This window comes from Mauremys mutica, chromosome 6 (genome assembly GCF_020497125.1).
Source record: "Mauremys mutica isolate MM-2020 ecotype Southern chromosome 6, ASM2049712v1, whole genome shotgun sequence".
NCBI lineage: Eukaryota > Metazoa > Chordata > Testudines > Geoemydidae > Mauremys > Mauremys mutica.
Window position 1 is genome coordinate 132099901 of NC_059077.1, and position 22673 is coordinate 132122573.

General features: G+C 54.3%; 2 protein-coding genes across 9 annotated transcripts; both read right to left on the reverse strand.

Moving 5' to 3' along the window:
- Positions 1 to 701: 701 nt before the first annotated feature.
- LOC123373274 (proto-oncogene vav-like) lies at positions 702 to 17615 on the reverse strand. Of its 6 annotated transcripts, XM_045022191.1 has the most exons (12): positions 16110 to 17615; positions 15519 to 15708; positions 12719 to 12856; positions 12453 to 12570; positions 11494 to 11928; positions 10287 to 10691; positions 8992 to 9108; positions 8249 to 8336; positions 7784 to 7898; positions 7046 to 7248; positions 5576 to 6020; positions 3358 to 3454 (listed from the first exon to the last, which is right to left on the reverse strand). In XM_045022191.1, exons 7-11 carry the CDS (start codon positions 9093 to 9095, stop codon positions 5967 to 5969), a joined length of 564 nt encoding a protein of 187 aa, XP_044878126.1. In that variant the 5' UTR covers positions 9096 to 9108; positions 10287 to 10691; positions 11494 to 11928; positions 12453 to 12570; positions 12719 to 12856; positions 15519 to 15708; positions 16110 to 17615; the 3' UTR covers positions 3358 to 3454; positions 5576 to 5966. The 6 variants fall into 6 exon arrangements, with proteins under 6 accessions (XP_044878120.1, XP_044878126.1, XP_044878124.1 ...); XM_045022189.1 differs by having other exon boundaries at positions 5576 to 7197; XM_045022187.1 differs by lacking the exon at positions 11494 to 11928 and having other exon boundaries at positions 5576 to 7248; positions 10287 to 10442.
- A 6-nt stretch (positions 17616 to 17621) lies between these two features.
- On the reverse strand, positions 17622 to 21967 carry LOC123373275. Of its 3 annotated transcripts, XM_045022194.1 has the most exons (3): positions 21859 to 21967; positions 19740 to 20221; positions 17662 to 17747 (listed from the first exon to the last, which is right to left on the reverse strand). In XM_045022194.1, exons 2-3 carry the CDS (start codon positions 20212 to 20214, stop codon positions 17671 to 17673), a joined length of 552 nt encoding a protein of 183 aa, XP_044878129.1. In that variant the 5' UTR covers positions 20215 to 20221; positions 21859 to 21967; the 3' UTR covers positions 17662 to 17670. The 3 variants fall into 3 exon arrangements, with proteins under 3 accessions (XP_044878128.1, XP_044878129.1, XP_044878127.1); XM_045022193.1 differs by lacking the exon at positions 21859 to 21967 and having other exon boundaries at positions 17622 to 17711; positions 19740 to 20527; XM_045022192.1 differs by lacking the exon at positions 21859 to 21967 and having other exon boundaries at positions 19740 to 20527.
- Positions 21968 to 22673: the final 706 nt, after the last annotated feature.

The window sequence follows — 22673 nt, forward strand, 5'->3', positions numbered from 1 at the left end:
CCATCTTTGCACATTAGCTTACCCTTTCTGCCTTCTGAGAATCTTAGATTCCGACAATAGAAATGTATTAATTTTAGTGGCTTCTCATACATCACACAAAGATTTCTATGAAAAATAAATTGTTGCGCGATGTTGACCTGTAGGAGTGATGTTACACACTAAAAGTTATAGCATTAGTTTGGCAGTAAAAGCAAGGAAGGAAGGAAATAGAATTCACTGGAGACTATCAGCTATGCAGCAGGGATCCCATTTCTCCCCCCAGAGGCCCCGATGCTCAAAGAAGTCAATGGCTCTTACCTCCATGAGGGAGTGGGGTCTTCCCTCTCAGCCTCTTTGGGAACTAGCACTGCTTGGTTTCCTAGAACAAGGTGACCTGTCCCCACTGCTCCCTGAGGTGGCCCAGCTTCTGCCTGCCCCCATCTGGGAGGCTGTCACACACCCCAGGGCCTAGCAGACAGGTGGGGAGGAGGCTCCTATTCATGTCACCTTCGAAGAGCCCATAGAAGGGCCAAAGGAAGAATAAAGGGCAGGAGGTGAAGCAGGCCCTGAGCCTCTGTCCCATCCTCACCTCCTGAAATGTGGAGCTTCCTGAGCTTCCGCTGGGCGGACAATCTGTAGCCCTGACACAAAGGTCCTTCTGCGCCATACGGGGCAGGGAGATCTTTGCTTGGGAGCCCGGGGAATGGGAGGGGCTGAGAGCAAGGAAAGAGGGGAGGGGTATGGGAGTGAGGGGAAGAGCTCATGCCCCAGATGAAGGAAGTTTGGGGTCAGAGGGAAGGACCCTGCTCCACAGAGAGGGGAGAGAGTTTCTGTCAGTGACAGAGGCCTCCATTTCCCCTTCCACTAGCCCCCCATTTACAGGGAGACAGAGCAGTACCTGCAGCAGGGAGCGGGAGTTGCTGAACGTGGGAGGGGCACCTTTAAGGGCATCAGATGAGGCGCAGCCCTTGCAGTGCCTCGGGCACCTGGTGCTGCTGGATGCTGCGGAGCTGACCCATCACCTTGGCTGTGACATCCTCCAGCTGCAGGGGAACGAGAACTTGTCAGAGACTGAGACACTGCCCAGGAATCAGGGAGGATTAAGGGCACCTGGAACCAGCACCATTTGCACCCAGCAGCTGCTCATGTCTGAGTGGTGGATTCACCCTCCTGATCCCCAGGATGGAGGCTTGTTGTCCTCTCTAGTGACCTCCAGTGCCAGCCCCCCTCCTTGTAGGGTTAGCTCCTGCCGCCTCCCCCTCAGTGCCCTGACAGCTGTTCCACCTCCAACCCACCTGGGGACACCACTCAAGTTGGTAGAACCCTCTCCTCCACCCCTGCCTCCATCCCCACCCAGGTAGGGCAGGAGGGATTCTGACAGCAGTGAAGTGGGATGGGGGGAGGTTGAGACCTTTCCCCAAGTCACCCCAGTGACAAATGCTGAAGCCACAGGATGGCAGCCCTGGTGAACGGGGCAGGTCAGCAGCCCCTGCTGACTGAATCCTCCCATTCTCTCGAGAGCGGGTCCAGCCCTGCCAGCAGCAGGACAAGCTTCCCCCACCCATGTGCCTCAGAACTGCCTGGCTGGTCGCCATCACCCATCAGTCCTTGGCCTCCCAGGCTGCAGGTGATGGGAGCAACTCTGGGTGGTGGCTTGGGTGACACAGACACTAGGCCATGGGGAAATGGATGCAGCTCTGTGGGGCAGGAAAGGTTCACAGAGGGCACTTAGGGGACTCTCCTGCCCTTCCCAGGAGTGAGAGCAGAGCACCACATCCTAAGAACACAAGTCCAGGAAGTCTAGAAATCCCCACTAGGTTCCTCGCTCCCAGGCCAGTGAATGGTGATAGGATGGGAATGAGGCCTGGGAGCGCCCCAATCTTCTGAGTCGAATGCAGCTGCTCACCTTGTCCCCCATCAGCTGCTGGGCTTCCCCCAGGAGGGAGTATGTGAGGAGCAGCCCAGCCTGGCTGACATGCAGCAGGGGGTCGTGGATCGCCAGCATTGCTGTCTGGAGGAAGTATCTTCTCTGCCCCTCCGAGATGAAATTTTCCAAAGACCTAAAACCAAGAGGACACGAGGCTTTAGCAGATTTCCCAGAGCCAGCCTCCAAGTCCTGGGGATAGAATGGCCTCACCATCTAGTGCCCCGAAGGGAGGGTAAGAGAGCTGCTGTAGCCAAGGCAGTTCATTCCCCAGGAGGCTTTCAGGGTCCCAGTGCTCTCCTCTCAGACGCTTGGGGATCAGCCAGGGGGACAAGGAGCAGAGACAGACCCAGAGCCATAATCCTCTATTAACTCACCCACCCGGGGATTCTCCTTATGCCACGTAGCAACGGCTCCATGTAAGACATCCAAATCACGGCAACTAGCGAGGTTCCAATGTGGGACCTTTAGCACCAGCCTGTCCCACAGGGTGCTGGGTGAGGAACTCTGAGCTGGAAATAAGGAGTGGGCTCTTGTCCTGTCTCCAGGAGGCATCCACTGCAGAGACTCCAGCCAGCCTCACTCCCTGAGCTGTGTCCTACCCTGCCACAGTGTCCTTACCTCCCCCACCCTGGCTGTGTTCTTATAGCCCAGGAGCCTGCTTCCCGGTGCCAGTCGTAGCACCACAGATCTTCTGCCTCCTTTATGGTCAGCCCTGGGGGGTGAGAGAGACACACTTTGATCATTCTGGTTGCAGTTTCTGTGCCCTTCCAATCCCATTGGCAGCTGCCCAGTGGAGTGGAGAAGAACAGAGGCAGAGAGAGACGTTCTCCAGCTGGGCTCAGGCTGAGAGAAATTGTCTGGGGTCCCATTATCCACCTGTGGTCCCTCTCAGTCCCCTGTTGGGTTCCGTGTCCCAGTGGGTTCCTTACCGCTCTGTTGGAGCAGCAGCTGGTAGAGCCGGTAAGTCCCCTCCCTGGCCTGCCGGCTGATGTCCTGGTCTGGGTCACTCACAAACAGAGCCAGCTGGGCCACGTGGTGACCCATCTGCTGAGATCTAATGGAAGGGAGAGGAGAGGGGACTCCATCAGCATTTTCCTATCAGCTCCCTGTCCCCCCTGGGCCAGAAGGCTCCTTCTGCAGGAGATGCTGGGGGAGAGGAGCCTGAGATAGACCCTTCCTTTGCTCTGCTGCCAAGGGAGCCAGGAGCTGCTTTGGGATGCCAAGCAGGGGCTGGAGCATGGTCCCCTTAAAGGCCCAGGGACAACACTTGACCAGGACAAGAAGAACTTGACTCAAGCCTATCTCATTCCCTGCTCTGACTCTGCCTCCCCAAGAGGAACACTCCGAATCCACAGCCCCTGCAGCAGCAGATCCTACAGCCCGGTGGAGCCAGCCAGCCCACCTGCGCCTGGAGTCAGCAAGCTGGGGTCAGAGATCACTTACGTCAAACTCGGGGAGGGTGACTGCGTATCTGAGCAGGGCCGTGCTGCTCCTAACGGCCCTGGCTCTCTCCTGGGACACCCTGGACACGATCCAGAGGTTGACATGCTGTGGGGAAAGGAGGCAGGTCAGGATCAATGGGCAGGTGCATGTGCTTTGCAAATGAGCCCCACCCCCGCCAACCCCAGGGGCCTGAGACATTATGCGCAGGGGGGAATAGCTGAGTCATTGATCACAGAGCTTTAGGAGGGGATTCTTTCCCCCAGGATGCAGCTTGTATCCTGCAGGTCACAACTTGTCAGGGTCTCTCTAGATTGGGACAAGGTTCGGTGTCGGGGCTGGTCCCATCCTCCCAGAACTCCTGATTCCTGAACAGTTCACCAGAAAGGAGACTGAACTCTCGCCCTTCCCTGCTACTAAAATCCTTGGTGGGATGTAGGGAGTGACTGAAAGCACAATCCCCCCAGGAATTTCAGAGCATATCAGAGAGAAGGGCTAATTCCCTGGGGTCCTCCTGTTTCTCTAGGAAGGAGCATGTGCCTCTTCTCTGAGAACCATCTCCAGAATCTCATGGGGTGTGTGTGTTGGGGGTGGGGGGGTGAAGGGTGGGTTTCAGCCTCTCACTCCCCAAGGCAGCCAGGGGCCCTGTGGTTAGTGCTCAACAGAACCAGGCAGAGCTCTGGCTTGAAGTCTGGCTTGAAGTCTGGCAGGACTGGCCTAGGGTCACCTAGCAGCAGAGAAATAGAAGCCGGGTTTCTTTGGTAGCCGTCCCGTGCCGCCTGCCCGCCCCCCGAGACTACAGCGTTCTTCTTGAAACCAAGCGCTTCTGTTTTCCTTGGGTTTCCTGGAATATTGCACAAACTGAAGACCAGAGGAAATGCTGAGCCAGGGTTGACCTTACCAGCAGCTCAGCAAAATGCTGTACTGTATTCTGGCTCTGATCCCAACACTCTCCCACCCCACATTTCTCTCTTCCCAACCCCCAGGGCTACGGGGCCTAGACCGCATTTCCCTGTGTTGTGCGTTTGTGGGGCCTAGCGGGCAACCCGCTGACCTGCCACGCCCACAACGTGGCTTCTGTGCCTGACTGTGCTGCTGGGTGATATGGGACAAGCTGCTTCCCTGCCCTGTGCCTCAGTTTCCCACATTATCACCACCAGCACCACATCACTTGGTGGTACCAGCGCCATCTAGGGGTAGATACTTTGGATGCTAACGCAGAACTGGGCCTGGCGTGGCTGGGAATTGATGCTACCGGGTGTCCACGTGCCCAGGATCTACCCTGGTAGCTTGTCCCTATGGACAATGCACTGCAGAGCCAGTGGAGCAAAGGGGAGGAAACCCTGTGTGGCCTGGGGGTTAGGCAGCACAGTGCAATGAAATGGATGAGTGATGTTTCCAGCTCGGGGGGTGGAATGAGGGCTTGTGAGTTAGAGGAGAATGGGATTCAGGACTCCTGGGTTCTCTTCCCTCTTCTGGGAGGGGAGTGGGGTCTAGCTGTTGCAAGGGGTCTCAAACTGAGGGTCACAAGGTCATGGGGGGGTTGCAGGCTGCCACCCCCCATGCATGCCGGGGCTCTGTGCAGGGCTGACAGCCCAAGCCTTTCAAAGATGGGTGGCCGGAGAGCAGCGGCTGCTGGCCAGGCGCCCAGCTCTGAAGGCAGCGCTGCCTCCAGCAACAGCCCAGAAGTAAGGGTGGCATGGTATGGGGGGGTTGTCATTTTGGGGGGGTCATCACAGCCTGAAATATTTTCAGAGAGGGGTCCAGCCAAAAAAGGTTGAGAACCCTTACGTTAACGCATGGTGGGAGAATGGGAGCCAGGACTCCTGGATTCTCTTCCCAGCTCAGGGAGGGGAGTCAGGCCTAGTGGTTAGAGGGGGGGGGGGCTCTGAAAGTCAAGACTCCCAGTTCTAATGCTGGCCCTGAGAAGAGAGGTTTAATTTAGAGCGAAGGGCTGAAAGTCACGACTGCTGGATCTAACCCCAGTGCTGGGAGGAAGTGTGGTCTGGTGGTTTAGAAGAGGGGTGTGGCTGTCAGGACTCCTGGGTTCTGTTCCTGGCTCATAAAGTGACTTGCCAGCAAGTCGCTCCCCCTCATGCCTTAGCTCACCCTGCTGACCAATATAGTAAAGGGTTAATGACAATCGCATGCGCCTGGTGCCATCTGGTTTCTGCCTATGCTGGAGGGAATATAAAGGTGGCAGTGGGCAGGGTGGGGACAGCCTCCTACCCATTCACGTGGCAGCAGCCCTCTGGGCTCCAAACACCTGTGCCTGATGGGGCAGCTGGATCATGCCATGGACTGGAGAGAAAAGGGCTCTTGGGTGCAGGGTGACGGCCGCTACATCTCCAGCCCGTCCACTCATTCAGTTTATTCAACACAAAACTTCCTTTACATGCGTGAGAGAAGGGAAAAAGAAGAGGGATCTGAAAGTTCATAAATTAATAGTCCCGGGGCGCTACTCCCCGCCGCACTTCCGCCAACACAATGTTTCTTCCTGCTACAGAGACCCCTTCCGGGCCTGGCTCCGCGTGAGCTCACGGTGTGAGTGCCATGCAGGGTCGGGAATCCTGTGGGTCATGATCTCAGGGGGGTGGAAAATTACACAGGGCTCCAGACCTCAGCAATATTCCGAATAATCTTCCTCCACGTAATTCGCTGGGAACCAGCCAACCTAGGAGGGGAAAACCCAGTGAGACGTGGAATTGTTATCACAAAACAGCTATTGGAACATGGCCCATGTGCCATATATGCACTGCTGCCCTCTTCTGGATGGGATGAGAGCTGCTCACCTGTGTGTCATAAGCCCTGTACTGCTAAGAGCTAACAGGGATTCTCCTGTAACTCGGCTTGTTTTTGCAGCAGGAAGATCTGTGTGCTATCCCCAATGCTGTGGTGAGATCTGCTGGCTATGCCACGTGGCACAGGGGCCACTTTCATGAGGCATGAGTAGCTGGGATTGAACTTTGGACCTCTGGAGCTAAAGGCACCAGTCTCTACTGCTTGATCTAAAAGCCCCAGCTCCATTAGCCGGCTCATCAACCGCTACTGTCCCAGCCACCACTAGGGGGAGACAAAGTGCCACTGAAGTTGGCCAGTTGGCCATAGCTTTCCTGGCATCCTATACTTGCACTAGGTGTTCATTGGTACCCGATGCATCAGAATGTGTGAGCGCGTGGGTGCATGCATGTGGCGCGGCTCGTGCATGTGCATGTGCATGCGTATGGAGATCGTTTATGGGTGTGTGCACACGTGCATGCACAAGCGAGAGGCATGCGTGTGTAGGCGTGCAGTGATTGTGTGTGCGCGAGCACATCTTTGGGTGCAGCTTGCGTGTGTACATGTGTGGACTGTGAGTGGAGGTAAGACAGAATTGCTGCCCTCTGCTGAGTAGGAGATGATTACACCAGCTCACGTGTGTTGGGGCGGGGGGTGCTTGCACAGAACTCTGCCCCCTGCTGGATGGAATATGTCAGTACTGCTCACATGCATGGGTCTATATACACTAGAGAGTGATGTGTGAATGTGTGTGTGATGGGATTACATGCTGTATGTGTAGAGGTGCGAAGAACGCTGCCCCCTGCGGGTTGTGTGCGTGTATGTGGGTGTAACACTGCCCCCTTGTGGACAGGCTATGTCAGGCCTGTTCTGCTGTATAAGGGGGTTGTGATCCCAACCCCCACTCAGCGGTGCACTCACGCGGCCGTAGATCTCCCCTTTCCACCAGCCCTGCTGCCCTTTCTTGCTCAGGATCTTTATGGTGTCGCCCTCCTTGAGCGTCAGCTCTGTCCGGTCCCGCGCGCAGAAATCGTAGCGAGCCTTCGCCGACCTAAAGTACTTCAGTCCTCCTGCTGCAAGGGGACAGACCCACGCTAGAGACAGCTGTGCCAGGACCGGACACCCTGAAATAAAGATCCACCCCTTTGGTGGGATCCTGGGAAGCGAGCGGCCCCCGGAAGTGCTCGTCACCCACCACATGGCTGGAGGCAGGGACCGCATGGGGAAAGACTGGCTCTCTTCCCTCCTGGGGCTCCGAGGGCTTGGGCCGCAGAGGGTTAATTTCGAGAGCCCACCAGGGTGGAGTCTATGCCCCAGCCATGACCCACAGGAAAGAGGGTACCACTGCTGGGGGCCATGGCCGCATGGGAAATGACAGGTTTTGCCTCTCGACATTTTTTTCCTGGTTTTGTCAAAATTTTCCCATTTTTGTTGAAAACTTTGGAAATCGGACAAAAACTAGAAGCGGGGGAGAGGCAAAAATTTGGGTTGAAAAGCCACCATCCCTCAAGAAAAATGTTTTAGGGGAAATTTCCATCCCACATGTGCCCGGTCATGAGGATCTATCCCAAGAACCCTGGAGGCTGAGATCCTGCAGCGCTCAGGGGGCGCTCGAGGTCTCCCCTCCCTGGCTCCAGCACTGGCCCCCAAGCACCCTACCGGGAGGTCTGGAGACGGCCCTCTGCTCAGGCGCCTTGAATGGGAACTGCAGCGTGGTGTCGAGGGTTTTGAAGCAGTCTTTCAGGGAGTTCTGCTGGTAAAACTCCACTAGCTCCTAGGGAGGAAGCACAGAGAGGCCCTGAGTGTGCGGAGATCCCTTCTCTCCTGTAGCAGGAGCACAGACAGTAACAGCTGGACCCCACTCTCCCGGCCCCTCCAGCCAGAAATAGAACCCAGGAGTCCTGACTCCCAGCTGCCTCCTCTTCTAACCCACTAGCCCCCATTCCCCTGCCATGGCTGGGAACAGAACCCAAGAGTCCTGGCTCTCAGCCCCCTCCTGCTCTATTCAATACACCATCCTGAGGGCTAAGCGGCTGGTGTTGCACTAAGCATTCCCCCAATGGCCAGAGCCTTCCAGTGAAGATGGAGTTGAAGCATCGGATGCAAAATCCGCTCAATCCTTACTATGAGTCCTTTGAACGCCTTCTTCTCCGTGATGCGGTACAGGCCCTCCGACGTCAGGATCTTGATGTGTTTGATTTCTTCGTTAAACCTTGGGGCACAGACACCAGCTCTCAGGGGGCCATTGGTTTCCTAACGATCTCTACAGCTGTCATTTTCCAGTGTATTGCACCTTTAAATTTCTAGCTGTCTGCTCTCTGGGAGGGGCAGAGCTTTGTGCATGGAGGGTAAATGCAGATTGTTACAGAAGAGAGGCACACACTGTACTCGCTCTCATAGGGTCTTTCAGAAAGCACTAAGATGGGGCTCCAATGGAGTGACACTGATTTATGCCAGCTGGGGCTCTGGCGCTAGGAATACAGGATTCTCCATAATGGCACAGCTCTGGCCTTGTATCTCACCTCAAACGACAAGCACATCCAGATGGAAGATCATCGTATGCACTGGAGCAGAAGGCACTTTTTCCTGCTCCCCGAGCTGGTGCTTTTGGAGGTGCTATTCTTAAATATCTAACCCTATCTTCTTAACTTACGAAGCAAATTACCTTCATAAAATCATGAGGTGGGGAGTCCCACAGGTTAACTACCTGTTGCATATTTACTTTTACCAGGTTGGCATTTAATTTTGCTAAGTGCCCTCTGGTATTTGCATTATAGGGAAGGGCCCAAAAGAGTTCTCCCTGAGAGGCAGACTATTCACGCACACAAAGATGTTCTCTGTAGAAGCTGTTATTAAGTTAGGATTACTTGATGCTGATGGCAAACTCGGCCACGTCCTTGACCCTCTGCTGCACCAGGAACGTGCCGTCTGAACGGTTCGTGAGGATTTGCTCCGCCTCTGCTCTCTCCATAGGTCCCGCGTACCTGCAAGTAGGGACATCCACACAGGAGTTACTACTTGAATCTATGATTCAGCCACTAGATATCGCTTTGGGCTGTATGCCATACCAGCAAGCGTGTGGTCTGGTAAACAATGGAGACACTGAGAGACACTGGAGACACTGAGACACTGAGACACTGAGAGAGGGACAGTCTGGGGGACATGGAGCCTTCCCCGTCCCTTGTTCTCCTGCTTTTCCTGCTAGTGGAGATTCCTGTCATTTGTTGTACTCAGGACTGTGCTCAGGAGAAGGAACTGAGAATTGTCTGGAGAGAGCCAGAGCCGTCCTGTCCTTTGGACGGTTCGGGGCAGTTGCCTGTTGCCTGTTGCCCTGAACCTTGAGGTGCGCCATGCTTGAGGGGGACACTGGACCTGGGTGGCATGGGGCCCAGCAGCAGTTATACTGACCAGGCCCTGCTATGCTCGCTGGCTCCCAGCATTGCTCAGCAGAGGAGGGGGATGGGGTTTGGGGTGCAACGGGGGTAGGAAATGGGTGAAGCATGGGTGGGAAAGACACGGGGCGGGGGCTTGGGTGAAGGGGTGGGGCCTCATGCATAAGGGAGGGGTTGTCCCGGGCCCTGCGCCCCTCTGTGGATGGCCCTGGAAAGAGCCATAAAGTATCTCCACAGTTTAGTCCTTCTGCACAAAGAGACTGCACAAGAGCGGGAGTCAGCTTTGAGATCCCAAAGAGTCGGACCAAAGGGGCCACCAGATCAGACTTCCCTCCACATCCCAGTTGGCCCAACAAAAGAGGGCAACGTCCGGTGAATGCTGCGAAGCTGGGACCTGGAGAAATTCTCTCAGGAGCTCCAGGGAAGAAGTCAGGGCAGCTGCACCCACTTTCCAGAAGGCTCTGGGCAGATATCAGCTCCCGGAACCGAAGGGCAAGTACAGATCTTTTGCTGCCTCTTGTTGTGACTCTTTGGATGCAGCAGCCCAAAGGCCTGAAGCCTGTCTTTGCAATAGAGAGTCAGGACTCTTTCCCAGAAGGCTTTTCTTCCAAATTGTGCTGTGAGAATGGATGTGGCACTGGGCTCCAGCATGGAGTGAAGCAGGGAGGAGAAGACTCTGCTTGGGCAAGGGGCTCTGGCCATTAATGGAGTGGGGGCCCCAGGGGATTCTGGCTCTTTGCTCTTTAGGAAATAATGACCGTGGCACTTACCAGTGTCACACTCTCATCCTGGTCTTCAAGGTGCAGCAGCAGCGGGAGCAAGCAGTGGATCATTTCCTGCTGCACGATGGGTTTGTCCGGGTCCTTCACGCTGCTCACCACGTTGCCAAGCAGTAAAATGGCAGCGGAGCGCACGCTGTCCCTCTCCTGGCAATGACACACAGGGAGTGGGGAAGCCCGGTTAAAGCCAGGCAGGATCAGAGCATAATGTGACAGAGTCATAATCCGCACGCTTCTCCAGTTCCCCCTGTGATAACTGACTTGGCTCGCGGGAGCAGTGAGGCCACCAGGCCAGCGCCATAGACATCTTGTGCAGAACAGGGCCTGAGACACTGTGCAGGGCCGTGCAGCCCCATGGTGTCCTAGTTGCAATGTCTGTCTGGAGAGCACAGAATCCTAGAATCATAGAAAATTAGGGTTGGAAGAGACATCAGGAGGTCATCCAGTCCAACCCCGTGCTCAAAACAGGACCAATCCCAACTAAATCATCCCAGCCAGGGCTTTGTCAAGCTGGGCCTTAAAAACCAGCATCCTACATCCAGTTTCACCCCAGCTGAATAGAGTCTATAGGGAGGAGGCAAATCTCTCCATGTTCTTCTCCCACCTCTACCAGCCCAGCCTGGGAAAGACACCAAACCCAACCCTGTGCAGTGTCGGGGGAGAGTCACTAGCCATGGGAGGGTCGGGAGTGAAGACGGGGGCAACAGGCAAATTATAGGGAGTCTCCATCCTTATCCCATTCCTGCTGCATTTGACCAGCTCCCTGAGTCCCTCCTTTCTCAGTCTCTGTTTTCCCCCTTTCTCTCCACTCCCCGTCTCCACTTCTCATTCCCTTCTGTTTCCCCACCACTCCTCTGGCTCTTTCTTCCCCAGCCAAGGCTTGAGGTGATGGCTGAGTGACCTCCCAGGTCGCTGGCTGAAGATGCTTCTCTGGGCTCCCCTCCCATGGGTAATGGGGCCTGGCCCTCACTTCTGCTCCCTGGGTGATCAGGAGCAGGAAAGGGGGGAGGAGCTGCTGCCATGAGGGATGGTGGGAGGTGCTGGGGAAAGGAGAGGGGAGAGGGAGGGAAGGCTGCTGGAGACCGGTCTGGGGAAGGGGAGGAGCAGCTGCTGGAGCCTTACAGGGAGGTGCTGCTACAGAACACAGCAGTTCTTTTGCTCTTCAGTGCCCCTGAGAGCTGGGCCATTCCTGACCCACCTCTTTCCTGCTGGGAATCTCCACCTCTTTGGGGGCCTGTGTTCTCCAGACAGCTGGTCGTCTGCCCAGTGCCAGGCCCCTCTCCCCCAGGCCAGGCTGCAGCAGGGGCTGGGAGCATGGCGCTGAGGCTGAGGTTTGCTGAGAAGAGCTCTGACAGGGAGGTAGCTGAGCAGGAGATTCCCCACCCATGGTGGGGGCACTCCAAGGCTTGTGTGGGGATCTCACTCTCATTTCTGAGCTATTCGATAGACATCGGCTTCCTTGGTCCCCCGGACAATCCATGCCTCTCACTTTTTCTGGCTGAAGCACAATACTGCCAAGGCCCCATAGACTGAGCCTGCGTATGATGGGATTTGTGTCTTTGATCTACTCCATGAACTGCGCCCGGAGGTCTGATTTTGTCACTGTCGTGGCAATAGAAGCACTCTGAAGAAACTGAAAAGAGCCAAATCAAGATCTGGATGAGGAGCAGAGATCTTACTGTGGAGTCTGTTCCTGGACACTCATCTTTACCAAATGGCCACTTACTCCCATACAAAGTCTCTGGTGTGTAGGGAGCCAGGTGCTGCTCTTTCAGTTGGTTCAGAACTTAGACTAATACACAAGTCACAAATAAACCCCCAGGGAAAGGGGAATCTCCAGGCCCCACTGAGTGCCATGGAGCGACCCCTGGAACAGAAGAAAAGCAGAACCCCAGGAAAAGGTGAGGAGAGAAGCATGACCTTGGGGCACCGGAGAAACATCTCCTCTTGTCACATGATCCCACCTAGGCACATTCAGCCAGGAGCGATCTCACCCTGTCTCTCCCTCCCTCTCTGTGCCATACCCCACCACCATCCATGTGCGGAGAGGAGCTAGCTGGCTGTAGGCTGCTGAGCTGCTGACAATGTGCCCAGAGCTTACTGGCCTGAGCTGCTCTCCAGAAAGCCCACTTGTGCCTGTCAAGTAAAGAATCTCACCTCAGTGCAGAAAGTTATGGCGATATTTCTCTGCTCCTCCTCCTTCTCACTCTGGACAATGCTGACGGCCTCTCTGAAAGCTGCAGGGAGCTGAGGGTTCTCAAACTCGATCATGGCTCTGGAACATAGAGCAGAAAGTCCCTTGTGGTTATCAAAGGGGAGAGAGAGTTCCTCTCTAGTTGCTGGGCTGAGATGGCAGCCTGGAACAGAGGAATATTTCACATGGAAATCCCATTCCCAATGAAGAGGAAACTTTGGGCTCCTACCTTGCAATCACGCCAACACCCTGCGAGTAGTAATTGCGGGAGGCTATCATGTCTCAACTCTGCTGTAACTGGATGCCAGCAAATTCCTTCCAGTATCCAGGCATGGAAAAAAGAGTCTTCACAGCCTCCATCGACGTGCTAAAGACAAAAAATACCAGTGTCAGGTAAAGAGATCAGCCCCAAGCATGGCAAATCTGCACATGCCCTGGCACACACAGTATGGACAGCAGGAGCTAGCCTCCCCGAGGATAGATCCAGTGTGATATCATGGTGCTTCCCTGCCCAATGGGCCCTGTCTACACTGCAGTTCCATTGAGTTTGTAACCAGTTAGTGACACTGTAGCTTCTGAAGATGGTTGATGTCATCACTCAATGCGGTTGAATACTTGATTCTTTACTGTGACAGGTAACAGGACTCAAGCAGGCATGTGGGGCCAGATCCTTAGTTGGCATAAGCGAGCAAAGCTGTGTCAGTTTACACCACCTGAGGTGTCTTCTGGCGCTCTCTTTTTCCCATGTAGATGGAGGCCCCTAACTGTGCCCACAGAACCAGTTGAACTGGTCCCTCTTCCTCCTGTTTACCTGTGACACTGACATCCTGCGGTGCCTGGCCCCATGTGCTGCTGGTGTGGCTCTGTCCACGTTCTGGGACAGAGGCCCACAGATTTGCTCAGGGGTCCTTGGCAAGTGCAGATCCATCACATACTGCACTTGCCTGATGCAGAGGATGAGCATCTAGGGATACATTTCCAGGATGGCTTCTCGGTATCCCCATAGGAAAAGGACCTCGTAAATGGTCCTCATTGCCTGGGGGGGGGAGAATTTCACTCAACTATCCCAGTCTGCCATCTGCCCCCATTGCCACTCGCTATTGTCCTTTTGTCATGTCTCAATTCCTCTCCAGTGTATTACAAAATAAGATTGGCTCCTCAGAGCGGAGGAGACATATGAAGGCTCCTGAACCTTCACCCACTCCTGGAAGCAGGATGGAGCCCTGTGGAAAGATCAGAAGAGTTTGGATGATGTTATTCCCCGTTCTTTCTCTTAATGCTGCAGACTCTGTGCTTTGGCTTTCCAGCCATGACTGGACAGGCTGAAACCATCCAGAGTAGATCCGTTCTCATAGGCCCAGTGTTTCTGGCCCAGTCAAAAGTGGTGGACATCTCATGATCCCGTGCTGGGAAGATTTCTAGGCAAAATTTACAGAGACGGAAACCTGGATACTTCCAAGACACACCCGAACTGCACCTGCTCACTAAAGGGCCACCTAGAGCTGAAGGCAACTGAGCCAGGGTACCAGCAGAGAAACCACTTAAGATCTGGTTTCAGAGTGGTAGCAAAAACGTTTTGTAACAGCAAAAACAAGGAGTCCTTGTGGCACCTTAGAAACTAACACATTTATTTGGGAATAAGCTTCCGTGGGCTAAAAATCTAATGTCCCCCTGCTGATACTCACACTTTCTTGTCAACTGTTTTAAATGGGCCACCTTGTTTACACTGGCTTCATTAGCACTACAAAAATGCTTTCCACCCCTTCTTGGTGGATGCTTCCACCCCTTGTTGAGATTAGCCCACTTCCACCTTAATTGAATTGGCTGGTTAGCACTGACCCCCTGCACTTGGTAAGGCAACTCCCATCTTTTCATACGCTGTGTATTTATACCTCCCTACTGTCTGTTACACTCCATGCATCTGATGAAAGCATGCACGAAAGCTTATGCCCATATAAATTTGTTAGTCTCTAAGGTGGCACAAGGACTCCTCGTTGTTTTTGTATTCTGTGTTGTAATTGAAATCAATATATTTGAAAGTATAAAAAAATTCAAAAGTATTGATAATACATGTAACCTGGTATTCTATTATTGTTTAACAGTGCGATCAAAATGCCATTAATTGACAGCCCTAGTTATTGGCTTTGGATGGAGCCCAATGGGAAATCAGTAGAAATTCTTTCCCAAACACTCACCCACTGTCCTTCTGAGCTCAGAGCTGCCAAGGGGCCGGATGACATCCAGCGCCCCGTGAATACTGGCTGAATGCCCTCACATGGATAAGGAGAGTCCTTTTATCCCCCGTTTGTGACAATAGAGACCAACCCCCTGCTGGCTGACAGGGCACATGCAGCAGAGCTGGGCGGTGTTGGCAAGGAGCGGTACCGCAGTGCCGGTCCTTGGAGATGTTCCCTGCTTAGGAGAGTGCACGGTGTGAGCTCTCACCGTGCAGCCCCCACGCTGCAGTAGTTACTCTCTGCAATCGCAGCCCTGATGGAATCACATGGCACAGCCCTGGAGGGGGAAATGCCCAAGAAACCCACCGCAGGAGCATTTAACCTCAGAAAGGGGAACTGCCCAGACGTGAGCCGGCTCGTTAAATGGAAATTAAAAGCAACATGCCAGGGTGAAATGCCAGCCAAGCGCACGGAGACTGTTTAAAAACACCGTACTAGAGGCTCACACTAAATGTACACCGCAAACGAAAAACAAACCCGTGCAAGGATAAAAAAAATGCCCCCATGGCTAAACAGCCGAGTAAAAGAGGCACTTAGAGGCCAAAAGGCACCTTTCAATATTGACACCCGACTGTGCAGCCCGGGGGTTCTCCCCCAGGAGTTCTCCTGCTCCTTCATTGTCACCACAGGCAAGAGTCTGGCAGTGGGAATGGAGAGGGGGTGTCTGCAGGCAGAGCCTTCCATGGCTACCTGAATGGGAGCCTGGCAGGCTAGTGCCCGTGGTGGTGAAGGGCCCAGATTCAATCCCCATCCGTGCCCATGGTGTCTCCGTGTGGCCATGGGTTCCCTTACCCATCACCGCAGGCTGTTCAGGAGGTGGAGGAGAACCTGGCCATGGAAGAGGCAGCGTCTCTGGACTGAGCAGCACCGGAGCTGGGGGAGCCAGGCAGGAGCTTCTGGTACGGGAGGTTTCACGTGCGGTCCATGGAGCTGGAGAGGACAGAGCTGGGCCCAGAGTCCTGGGGCAGCTCTCAGTTAGTTCCTGTAAGACCCAAAGGAGAATGTCAGATTCAGGCCCTACTGACCCCTGGGCACTTCCCAGAGAGGCTGCCCAGACACAGCCAGCAGGATCCTCTGGCAACACAGCTGGGCCCTGTCCTCCCGATTCCTTCCTTCCCTTCCCACTTGGCCCAGCCTCTCACAGCTGCCCCCTACCTTTCTACCACCAGCCTCGCCTTACCCCCCAATCCCACGATTCCCACCTACCCTCAGCGCTTACGCCCAGAATTTCCTCTTGGCTGCTGCCCAGTCCTCAGCCCCAGGAATCCCTGCTCTTTGCTGTCCTCTCCAGTGCCACCGATCTGCTTCCCTGCCAAGGGAGCCCCCTCCTTGTCCAAGGTCTCCTGCCCTCCCGCCAGGTCCCCACAGCCGTCTCTCACTCACTGCTGTCTTCTCCGCCAGGGCCGCTTTGGAGCAGGGCCATTCCAGGCTGTCCGGCCACCCTTCTGTGCGGTGAAGCACATCGGAGCAGGGGGTGGAGGGGGGGAGACGATGGTTCATAGAGTTTCATAGAGCTTAAGGCCAGAAGGTACCATTGGATCATCTCATCTGATCTCCTGAATGTTCCAGGCCATTAAATTTCACCCACCTACAATTTGAGTCTCTCACTGTAGGTCATTTTCTCCAGCTCTCAGATCATTTGTGTGACTCTTTTCTGCACCCTCTCCAATTTAACACCATCCTTTAAAAACACAGACACCAGAACTGGACGTCACCATTCCATTATCTCTCTCACCAATGCTATAGAGAGAGGTAAGATCCCCTCCTTGCTCCTACTCATTACTTCCCTATTTATGCATCTGGGCAAGGGGGACCTGGCCAGGGAGGTGGAGGAGGACTTGGCTTTGCCCTCCTCATCCTCTTCCTCATCCAAGTCGTCCTCTTCCGCTTTCTTCTCCATGACCACATGCTCCATTCCCATGGCCCGGTCCTCCCCCTCCTCCACTTCCTCCTCTATGGTCAGGTCCTCCTTGGACAGGTTCTCCTCCTCCTTTTCGTCCTTCTCATCCTCCTCTCTGGCCAGGTCCTCTTGCTTCTCCTCCTCCAGGGCTAGGTCCATCTCCTTCTCTTCTTCATCCCCCTGCATTGGCACATCCTCGTCCTCCTCTGTTCCTGGGTCCTCCGAGTCTATAGCCAGGTCCTCTACCTCCTCTTCCGCCTCTTCTTCCCCCTGCATGGCCACATCCTCCTCCTTCTCCTCTGTGACCAGGTCCTCTTCCTCCTGCTCATTCTCCGGGGCCAAGTCCTAATCCTCCTCCACTTCCTTTCCCTCCATAGCCAGTACCTCTTCTTCCTTCTCTTCTTTCTTCTGAATGGCCACATCCTCGTCCTCCTCCATTGCCAGGTCCTCTTCCTTCTCCTCCTCCTAATTCAGGTCCTCCTTTTCCGCCTCTGTAGCCAGGTCCTCCTCCTCTCCACCTGCTCCATGGCCAGGTGCTCCACTACCGTGGCCAGGTCCTCCTCCTCTTCCTCCACAGGCAGGTGCTCCTCTTCCTGCTCCATGGCCAGGTCCTTCTCTTCTTCCTTTTGCTCCATGATCAGGTGTTCCTCCACCAGGGCCACGTCCTTCCTTTACCTTCTTCTTCCTCTTCTTTTACCTTCTTCTTCCTCCTCCGTCTCTGTGGTCAAGTCCTCTTCCTCTTCTGTGGAGAGGTGCTTGACCTCCTCCTCTTCTGCAGACATGTTCTCCTCCTCCTCCTCCTCTTCTTCCTCTTCTGCAGACATGTTCTCATCCTCCTCCTTTTCCTCCTCTACGGATATGTCCGCCTCGTCCTTTTCCTCTGTGGTCAAGTCCTCCTCCTCTTTTATGGCTAGGTCCTCCACCTCCTCCTCTTTTTCTGTGATCAGGACTTGCTCTTCCTGCTTCTCCTCCTCCTCTGTCTCTAGCTCTTCCTCCTCTTCCTCTCCTTCTGCGGCTGGGTCTTCATTCTCCTCAGCCTTCTCCTCAGGGGCAAGGTCCTTCTCTGACTGGTCGGTGGGGGGTCTCTGCATCAGAGAGACAAGGGCAGAGGGTGACTCTTGCTGGGAAGGGGGGAAGAGGAAGGACAGGGGTGTAAAGGGATGGGGAGAGAAGATTTAATGTTTTCCCCTCCCATGTTAGCATCCAAAGGCAGAGAGATCCCCACACTGCCCATCCCACAGACCCCAGGCCCCATAGCAGACAAGTCCGGACACTGTCCCTCTCACAGACCTCTCAGCCACAGGGCCCCATGGCAGAGAGATCATAGAATCATAGAATCTCAGGGTTGGAAGGGACTCAGGAGGTATCTAGTCCAACCCCCTGCTCATAGCAGGACCAAACCCAACTAAATCATCCCAACCAGGGCTTTGTCAAGCCTGACCTTAAAAACCTCTAAGGAAGGAGATTCCACCACCTCCCTAGGTAACCCATTCCAGTTCTTCACCAATTTACTAGTGAAAAAGTTTTTCCTAATGTCCAAACTAAACCTCCCCTTCTGCAACTTGAGACCATTACTCCTTGTTCTGTCATCTTCTACCACGGAGAACAGTCTAGATCCATCCACTTTGGAACCCCCTTTCAGGTAGTTGAAAGCAGCTATCAAATCCCCCCTCATTCTTCTCTTCTGAAGACTAAACAATCCCAGTTACCTCAGCCTCTCCTCATAAGTCATGTGCTCCAGCCCCCTAATCATTTTTGTTGCCCTCCGCTGGACTCTCTCCAATTTATCCACATCCTTCTTGTAGCGTGGGGCCCAAAACTGGACACAGTACTCCAAATGAGGCCTCACCAGTGCTGAATAGAGGGGGATGATCACGTCCCTCGATCTGCTGGAAATGCCCCTACTTATACAACCCAAAATGCCATTAGCCTTCTTGGCAACAAGGGCACACTGTTGACTCATATTCAGCTTTTCGTCCACCGTAACCCCTAGGTACTTTTCTGAAGAACTGCTGCCCAACCATTCGGTCCCTGGTCTGTAGCAGTGCAGGGGATTCTTCCGTTCTAAGTACAGGATTCTGCACTTGTCCTTGCTGAACCTCATCATATTTCTTTTGGTCCAATCCTCTAATTCCCCACACTGTCCCTCTCACAGACCCCTCAGCCCCAGGGCCCCATGGCAGAGAGATCCCCACACTGCCCCGCCCACAGACCCCTCAGCCCCAGGGCTCCATGGCAGAGAGAGCCCCACACTGACCCTTGCACAGACCCCTGAGCCCCAGGGCCCCATGACAGAGAGAACCCCACACTGCCCCTCCCATAGACCCCTCAGCTCCAGGGCCCCATGGCAGAGAGATCCCCACACTGCCCCTCCCAAAGACCCCTCAGCCCTAGTCCCCATGGCAGAGAGATCCCCACACTGCCCCTCCCACACACCCCAAGCCCCATAGCAGACAAGCCCGGACACTGCCCTTCTCACAGACCCCTCAGCCCCAGGGCCCCATGGCAGAGAGATCCCCACACTGCCCCTCCCACAGATCCCTCAGCCCCAGGGCCCATGGCAGAGAGATCCCCACACTGCCCCTCCCACAGACCCCTCAGCCCCAGGGCCCCATGGCAGAGAGATCCCCACACTGCCCCTCCCACAGACCCCTCAGCCCCAGGCCCCATGGCAGAGAGATCCCCACCCTGCCCCTCCCACAGACCCCTCAGCCCCAGGGCCCCATGGCAGAGAGATCCCCACCCTGCCCCTCCCACAGACCCCTCAGCCCCAGGGCCCCATGGCAGAGAGATCCCCACACTGCCCTTCCCACAGACCCCTCAGATCCCCACCCTGCCCCTCCCACAGACCCCTCAGCCCCAGGGCCCCATGGCAGATGGGGCCCTTCACTGTCCCATCCTCCCTGGGAGTTGCCCCAAAGCATCAGAGACCCACTTCCCAGCAGTTCCCCCCATGCCCCACTGCAGGGGGTGGCTTTGCGACTCCCGCTGAGGTCATTGGGCTCACGTGGCTCAGGCCAGACCCCAGGGCTGGGATCCCCCCAATGACTCTGACAGAGTGACTGGGTGTTAATGGCCCCCTGCTCCTCCCCATGCCCAGGGGGTCTCCTCACCTGCACTGGAGGAGCACTCAGCCTCCGTGTTGCAGGGAGCCTCCAGGGAATGGCCACTCTCCCCTCCAGCACCAGTTGAGCTGCTGGGGCAGCGATCCCCCAGCTCCTGCCCTGGGGATGCCTCCTGCTGGCCCACGCAGCTGGGATGAGGGCAGGTCTTCCAGCAGAAGCAAACCCAGAGCTGCGTTGCCTGGCTCCTGCCGTGGGCTGAGTCCTGCCTGCCCACATTGAACTTGGGCCACCTCCATCTCGGCCTGGATGTTGTCTCTCTCTGCTCGGCACCAGCCCTGGGGGCTGGTTTCCTCCCGGTGAGCAAGGCCGAGCAGGACCATCTCCTGGGGTGGCCGGGGCCTGCTTCCCATGCCATGCGGATGGAGGGGCAGCTCTCTCTCTGGGGACGCTGGCAGCTGCTCCCCTCTGGCTCCGGGGCCACCTGCGGAGCCTTCCTCCTGAGATACCTTCTCAGCACGTCCATCCTGGAACTGAGCAGGGAGCAGCCGTGAGTCTGGGGCAACATAGCCGCTCCCCAATGGGCCTGTCTTCCCCCCAGCTGGAAGTGACTCTCTCTCATCCCATGCCCCCTGGGGGACGCCTGGACTGGGATCTGCACACACTGGCAGGGATCACCATGCAGGCTGCTCCCAAAGCTCCCCAGTGTCGGGACCCGCTTTGGAGCAATGGGGTCAGTGACAGAGACCTGTAGTCAGTCTGGACAGGCATCGTCCTCCTGTAGCCCCAGGCCACATTCCCTCCCTGGCCTGAGAAGGCAGAGAACCCAGGTGTCCAGGCTTCACTCCTGAGCCAGTGGCAACAGCAGACAGATGCCGCCTTTTCCCCAAATCCTGCTCAGTAGCTACCAGATTGGGGAAACCCGACATCAGCCCCCGACTCCTACCCCCGCTCTGCGCAGCAGACAGTGGGCAGGCAGCTTGGTCGGGGCAGGGCCAGGAGGTGGGAGCAGCAGTGGAGCAGCATGGTGGGAGGAGGGGCACCCTTGCCCCGGAGACACACAGTAGCGTCCCCCTGAGCATGGTGCCCTGGTGTGCGATTAATTCTTGTAACAAAAAATAATGCAGTTATTTGGTTTGAGATAATCACATGCATTAACTGCAATTAAGTGATAGCCCTAATTATTATTTTGAATTACAAATATTTGCACTGTAAAAAAAACGATAGTGCAATCTAGAAATTGAAGCATGAAGGGACATACAAATGTTTAACATAACTGGCATGTAAATTCCTTGCAACACCGGCTACAATAGTGCCATGCAAATACCTGTTCTCACTTTCAGTGATATTGTCAATAAGAAGTGGGCAGCATTATCTCCTGCAAATGTAAACAAACTTGTTGGTCCTTGCAATTGGCTGAACAACAAGTAAGACTGAATGGAATTGTAGGATCTAAAGTGTTACATTGGTTTTGTTTAGAATCATAGAATCTCAGGGTTGGAAGGGACCTCAGGAGGTCATCTAGTCCAACCCCCTGCTCAAAGCAGGACCAAACCCAACTAAATCATCCCAGCCAGGGCTTTGTCAAGCCTGACCTTAAAACCTTACTAGTGCAGTTATGTAAAAAAAAAGTCTACATTTGTAAGTTGCATTTTCACAATACAGAGATTGCCGTACAGTACTTGTATGAGGTGAATCGAAAAATAAAAGAAATTTTATCTTTTTTACGGTGTAAATATTTGTAATAAAAATAATAATATATAGTGAGCACTGTACACTTTGTATTCTGCTTCAGAGGGGTAGCCGTATTAGTCTGTATCAGCAAAAACAACAAGGAGTCCTTGTGGCACCTTAGAGACTAACAAATTCATTTGGGTATAGCCCACGGAAGTTTATGCTCAAATAAATTTGTTAGTCTCTAAGGTGTGACAAGTACTCCTGTTCTTTTTGCGGATACAGACTAACAGGGCTGCTACTTTGAAATTAGTCTCTCAGGTGCCACAAGGACTCCTCGTTGTTTTTGTATTCTGTCTTGTAATTGAAATCAATACATTTTAAAATATAAAAAAAATCCATAAAAATGCATTTAAATTATAATCAACAGGCCTAGTTATTGGCTTTGGATGGAGTCCAACGGGAAATCAGTAAGAATTCTTTCCCAAACACTCACCCACTATCCTTCTGAGCTCAGAGGGTTTAACATGCATTGTCTGATCAGGGCTCACTACTGCCAGGAGTTTGAGAAGTGTCTATTCCTTCACTGGACAGATGGGGAAACTGAGGTACAGAGATGGGAAGTGACCTGCCCAGGGCCCCACAGTAGGGCAGTGGCAGAGCCAGAAAGAGAAACCAATAGCCCTGCAACCCCTACCCCGAGGCCTGGCTCCAGCCTTCTCCCTGTTGCCTGCTGCTCAATGGAGTTTCTTTCCTCCAAGAGGATGGAACCTGGGTCCTTAGAATCATAGACTATCAGGGTTGGAAGGGACCTCAGGAGGTCATCTAGTCCCACCCCCTGCTCAAAGCAGGACCAATCCCCAACTAAATCATCCCAGCCAGGGCTTTGTCAAGCCGGGCCTTAAAAACCTCTAAGGAAGGAGATTCCACCACCTCCCTAGGGAACCCATTCCAGTGCTTCACCACCCTCCTAGTGAAATAGGAGCTCTGCAACCATTGCAGTGCGGATTAACGCATAGGGGGCCCATGCCCAGGGGCCTTGGGCAACTTGGGGGGTCCTGGGAAAATCTCACAATACTCAGGCAGGATGATTTCGCTCCTGATTTTCCCCACAGAAATGTTTGTAATCAAAATCACTATATATATATATATATATGGGGTTTCTATTGGAAGTTAACTTGACTGCGTTCGATTATATAAAATGGGAATGTAATCAGGGTAGAGTATTATAACAAAAATAATTAGAGCAGTGCAAGGGATATTAGGCAAAAAAAGAATTTGTGTGTGTAAATATTTGTGTGTAATTATGCA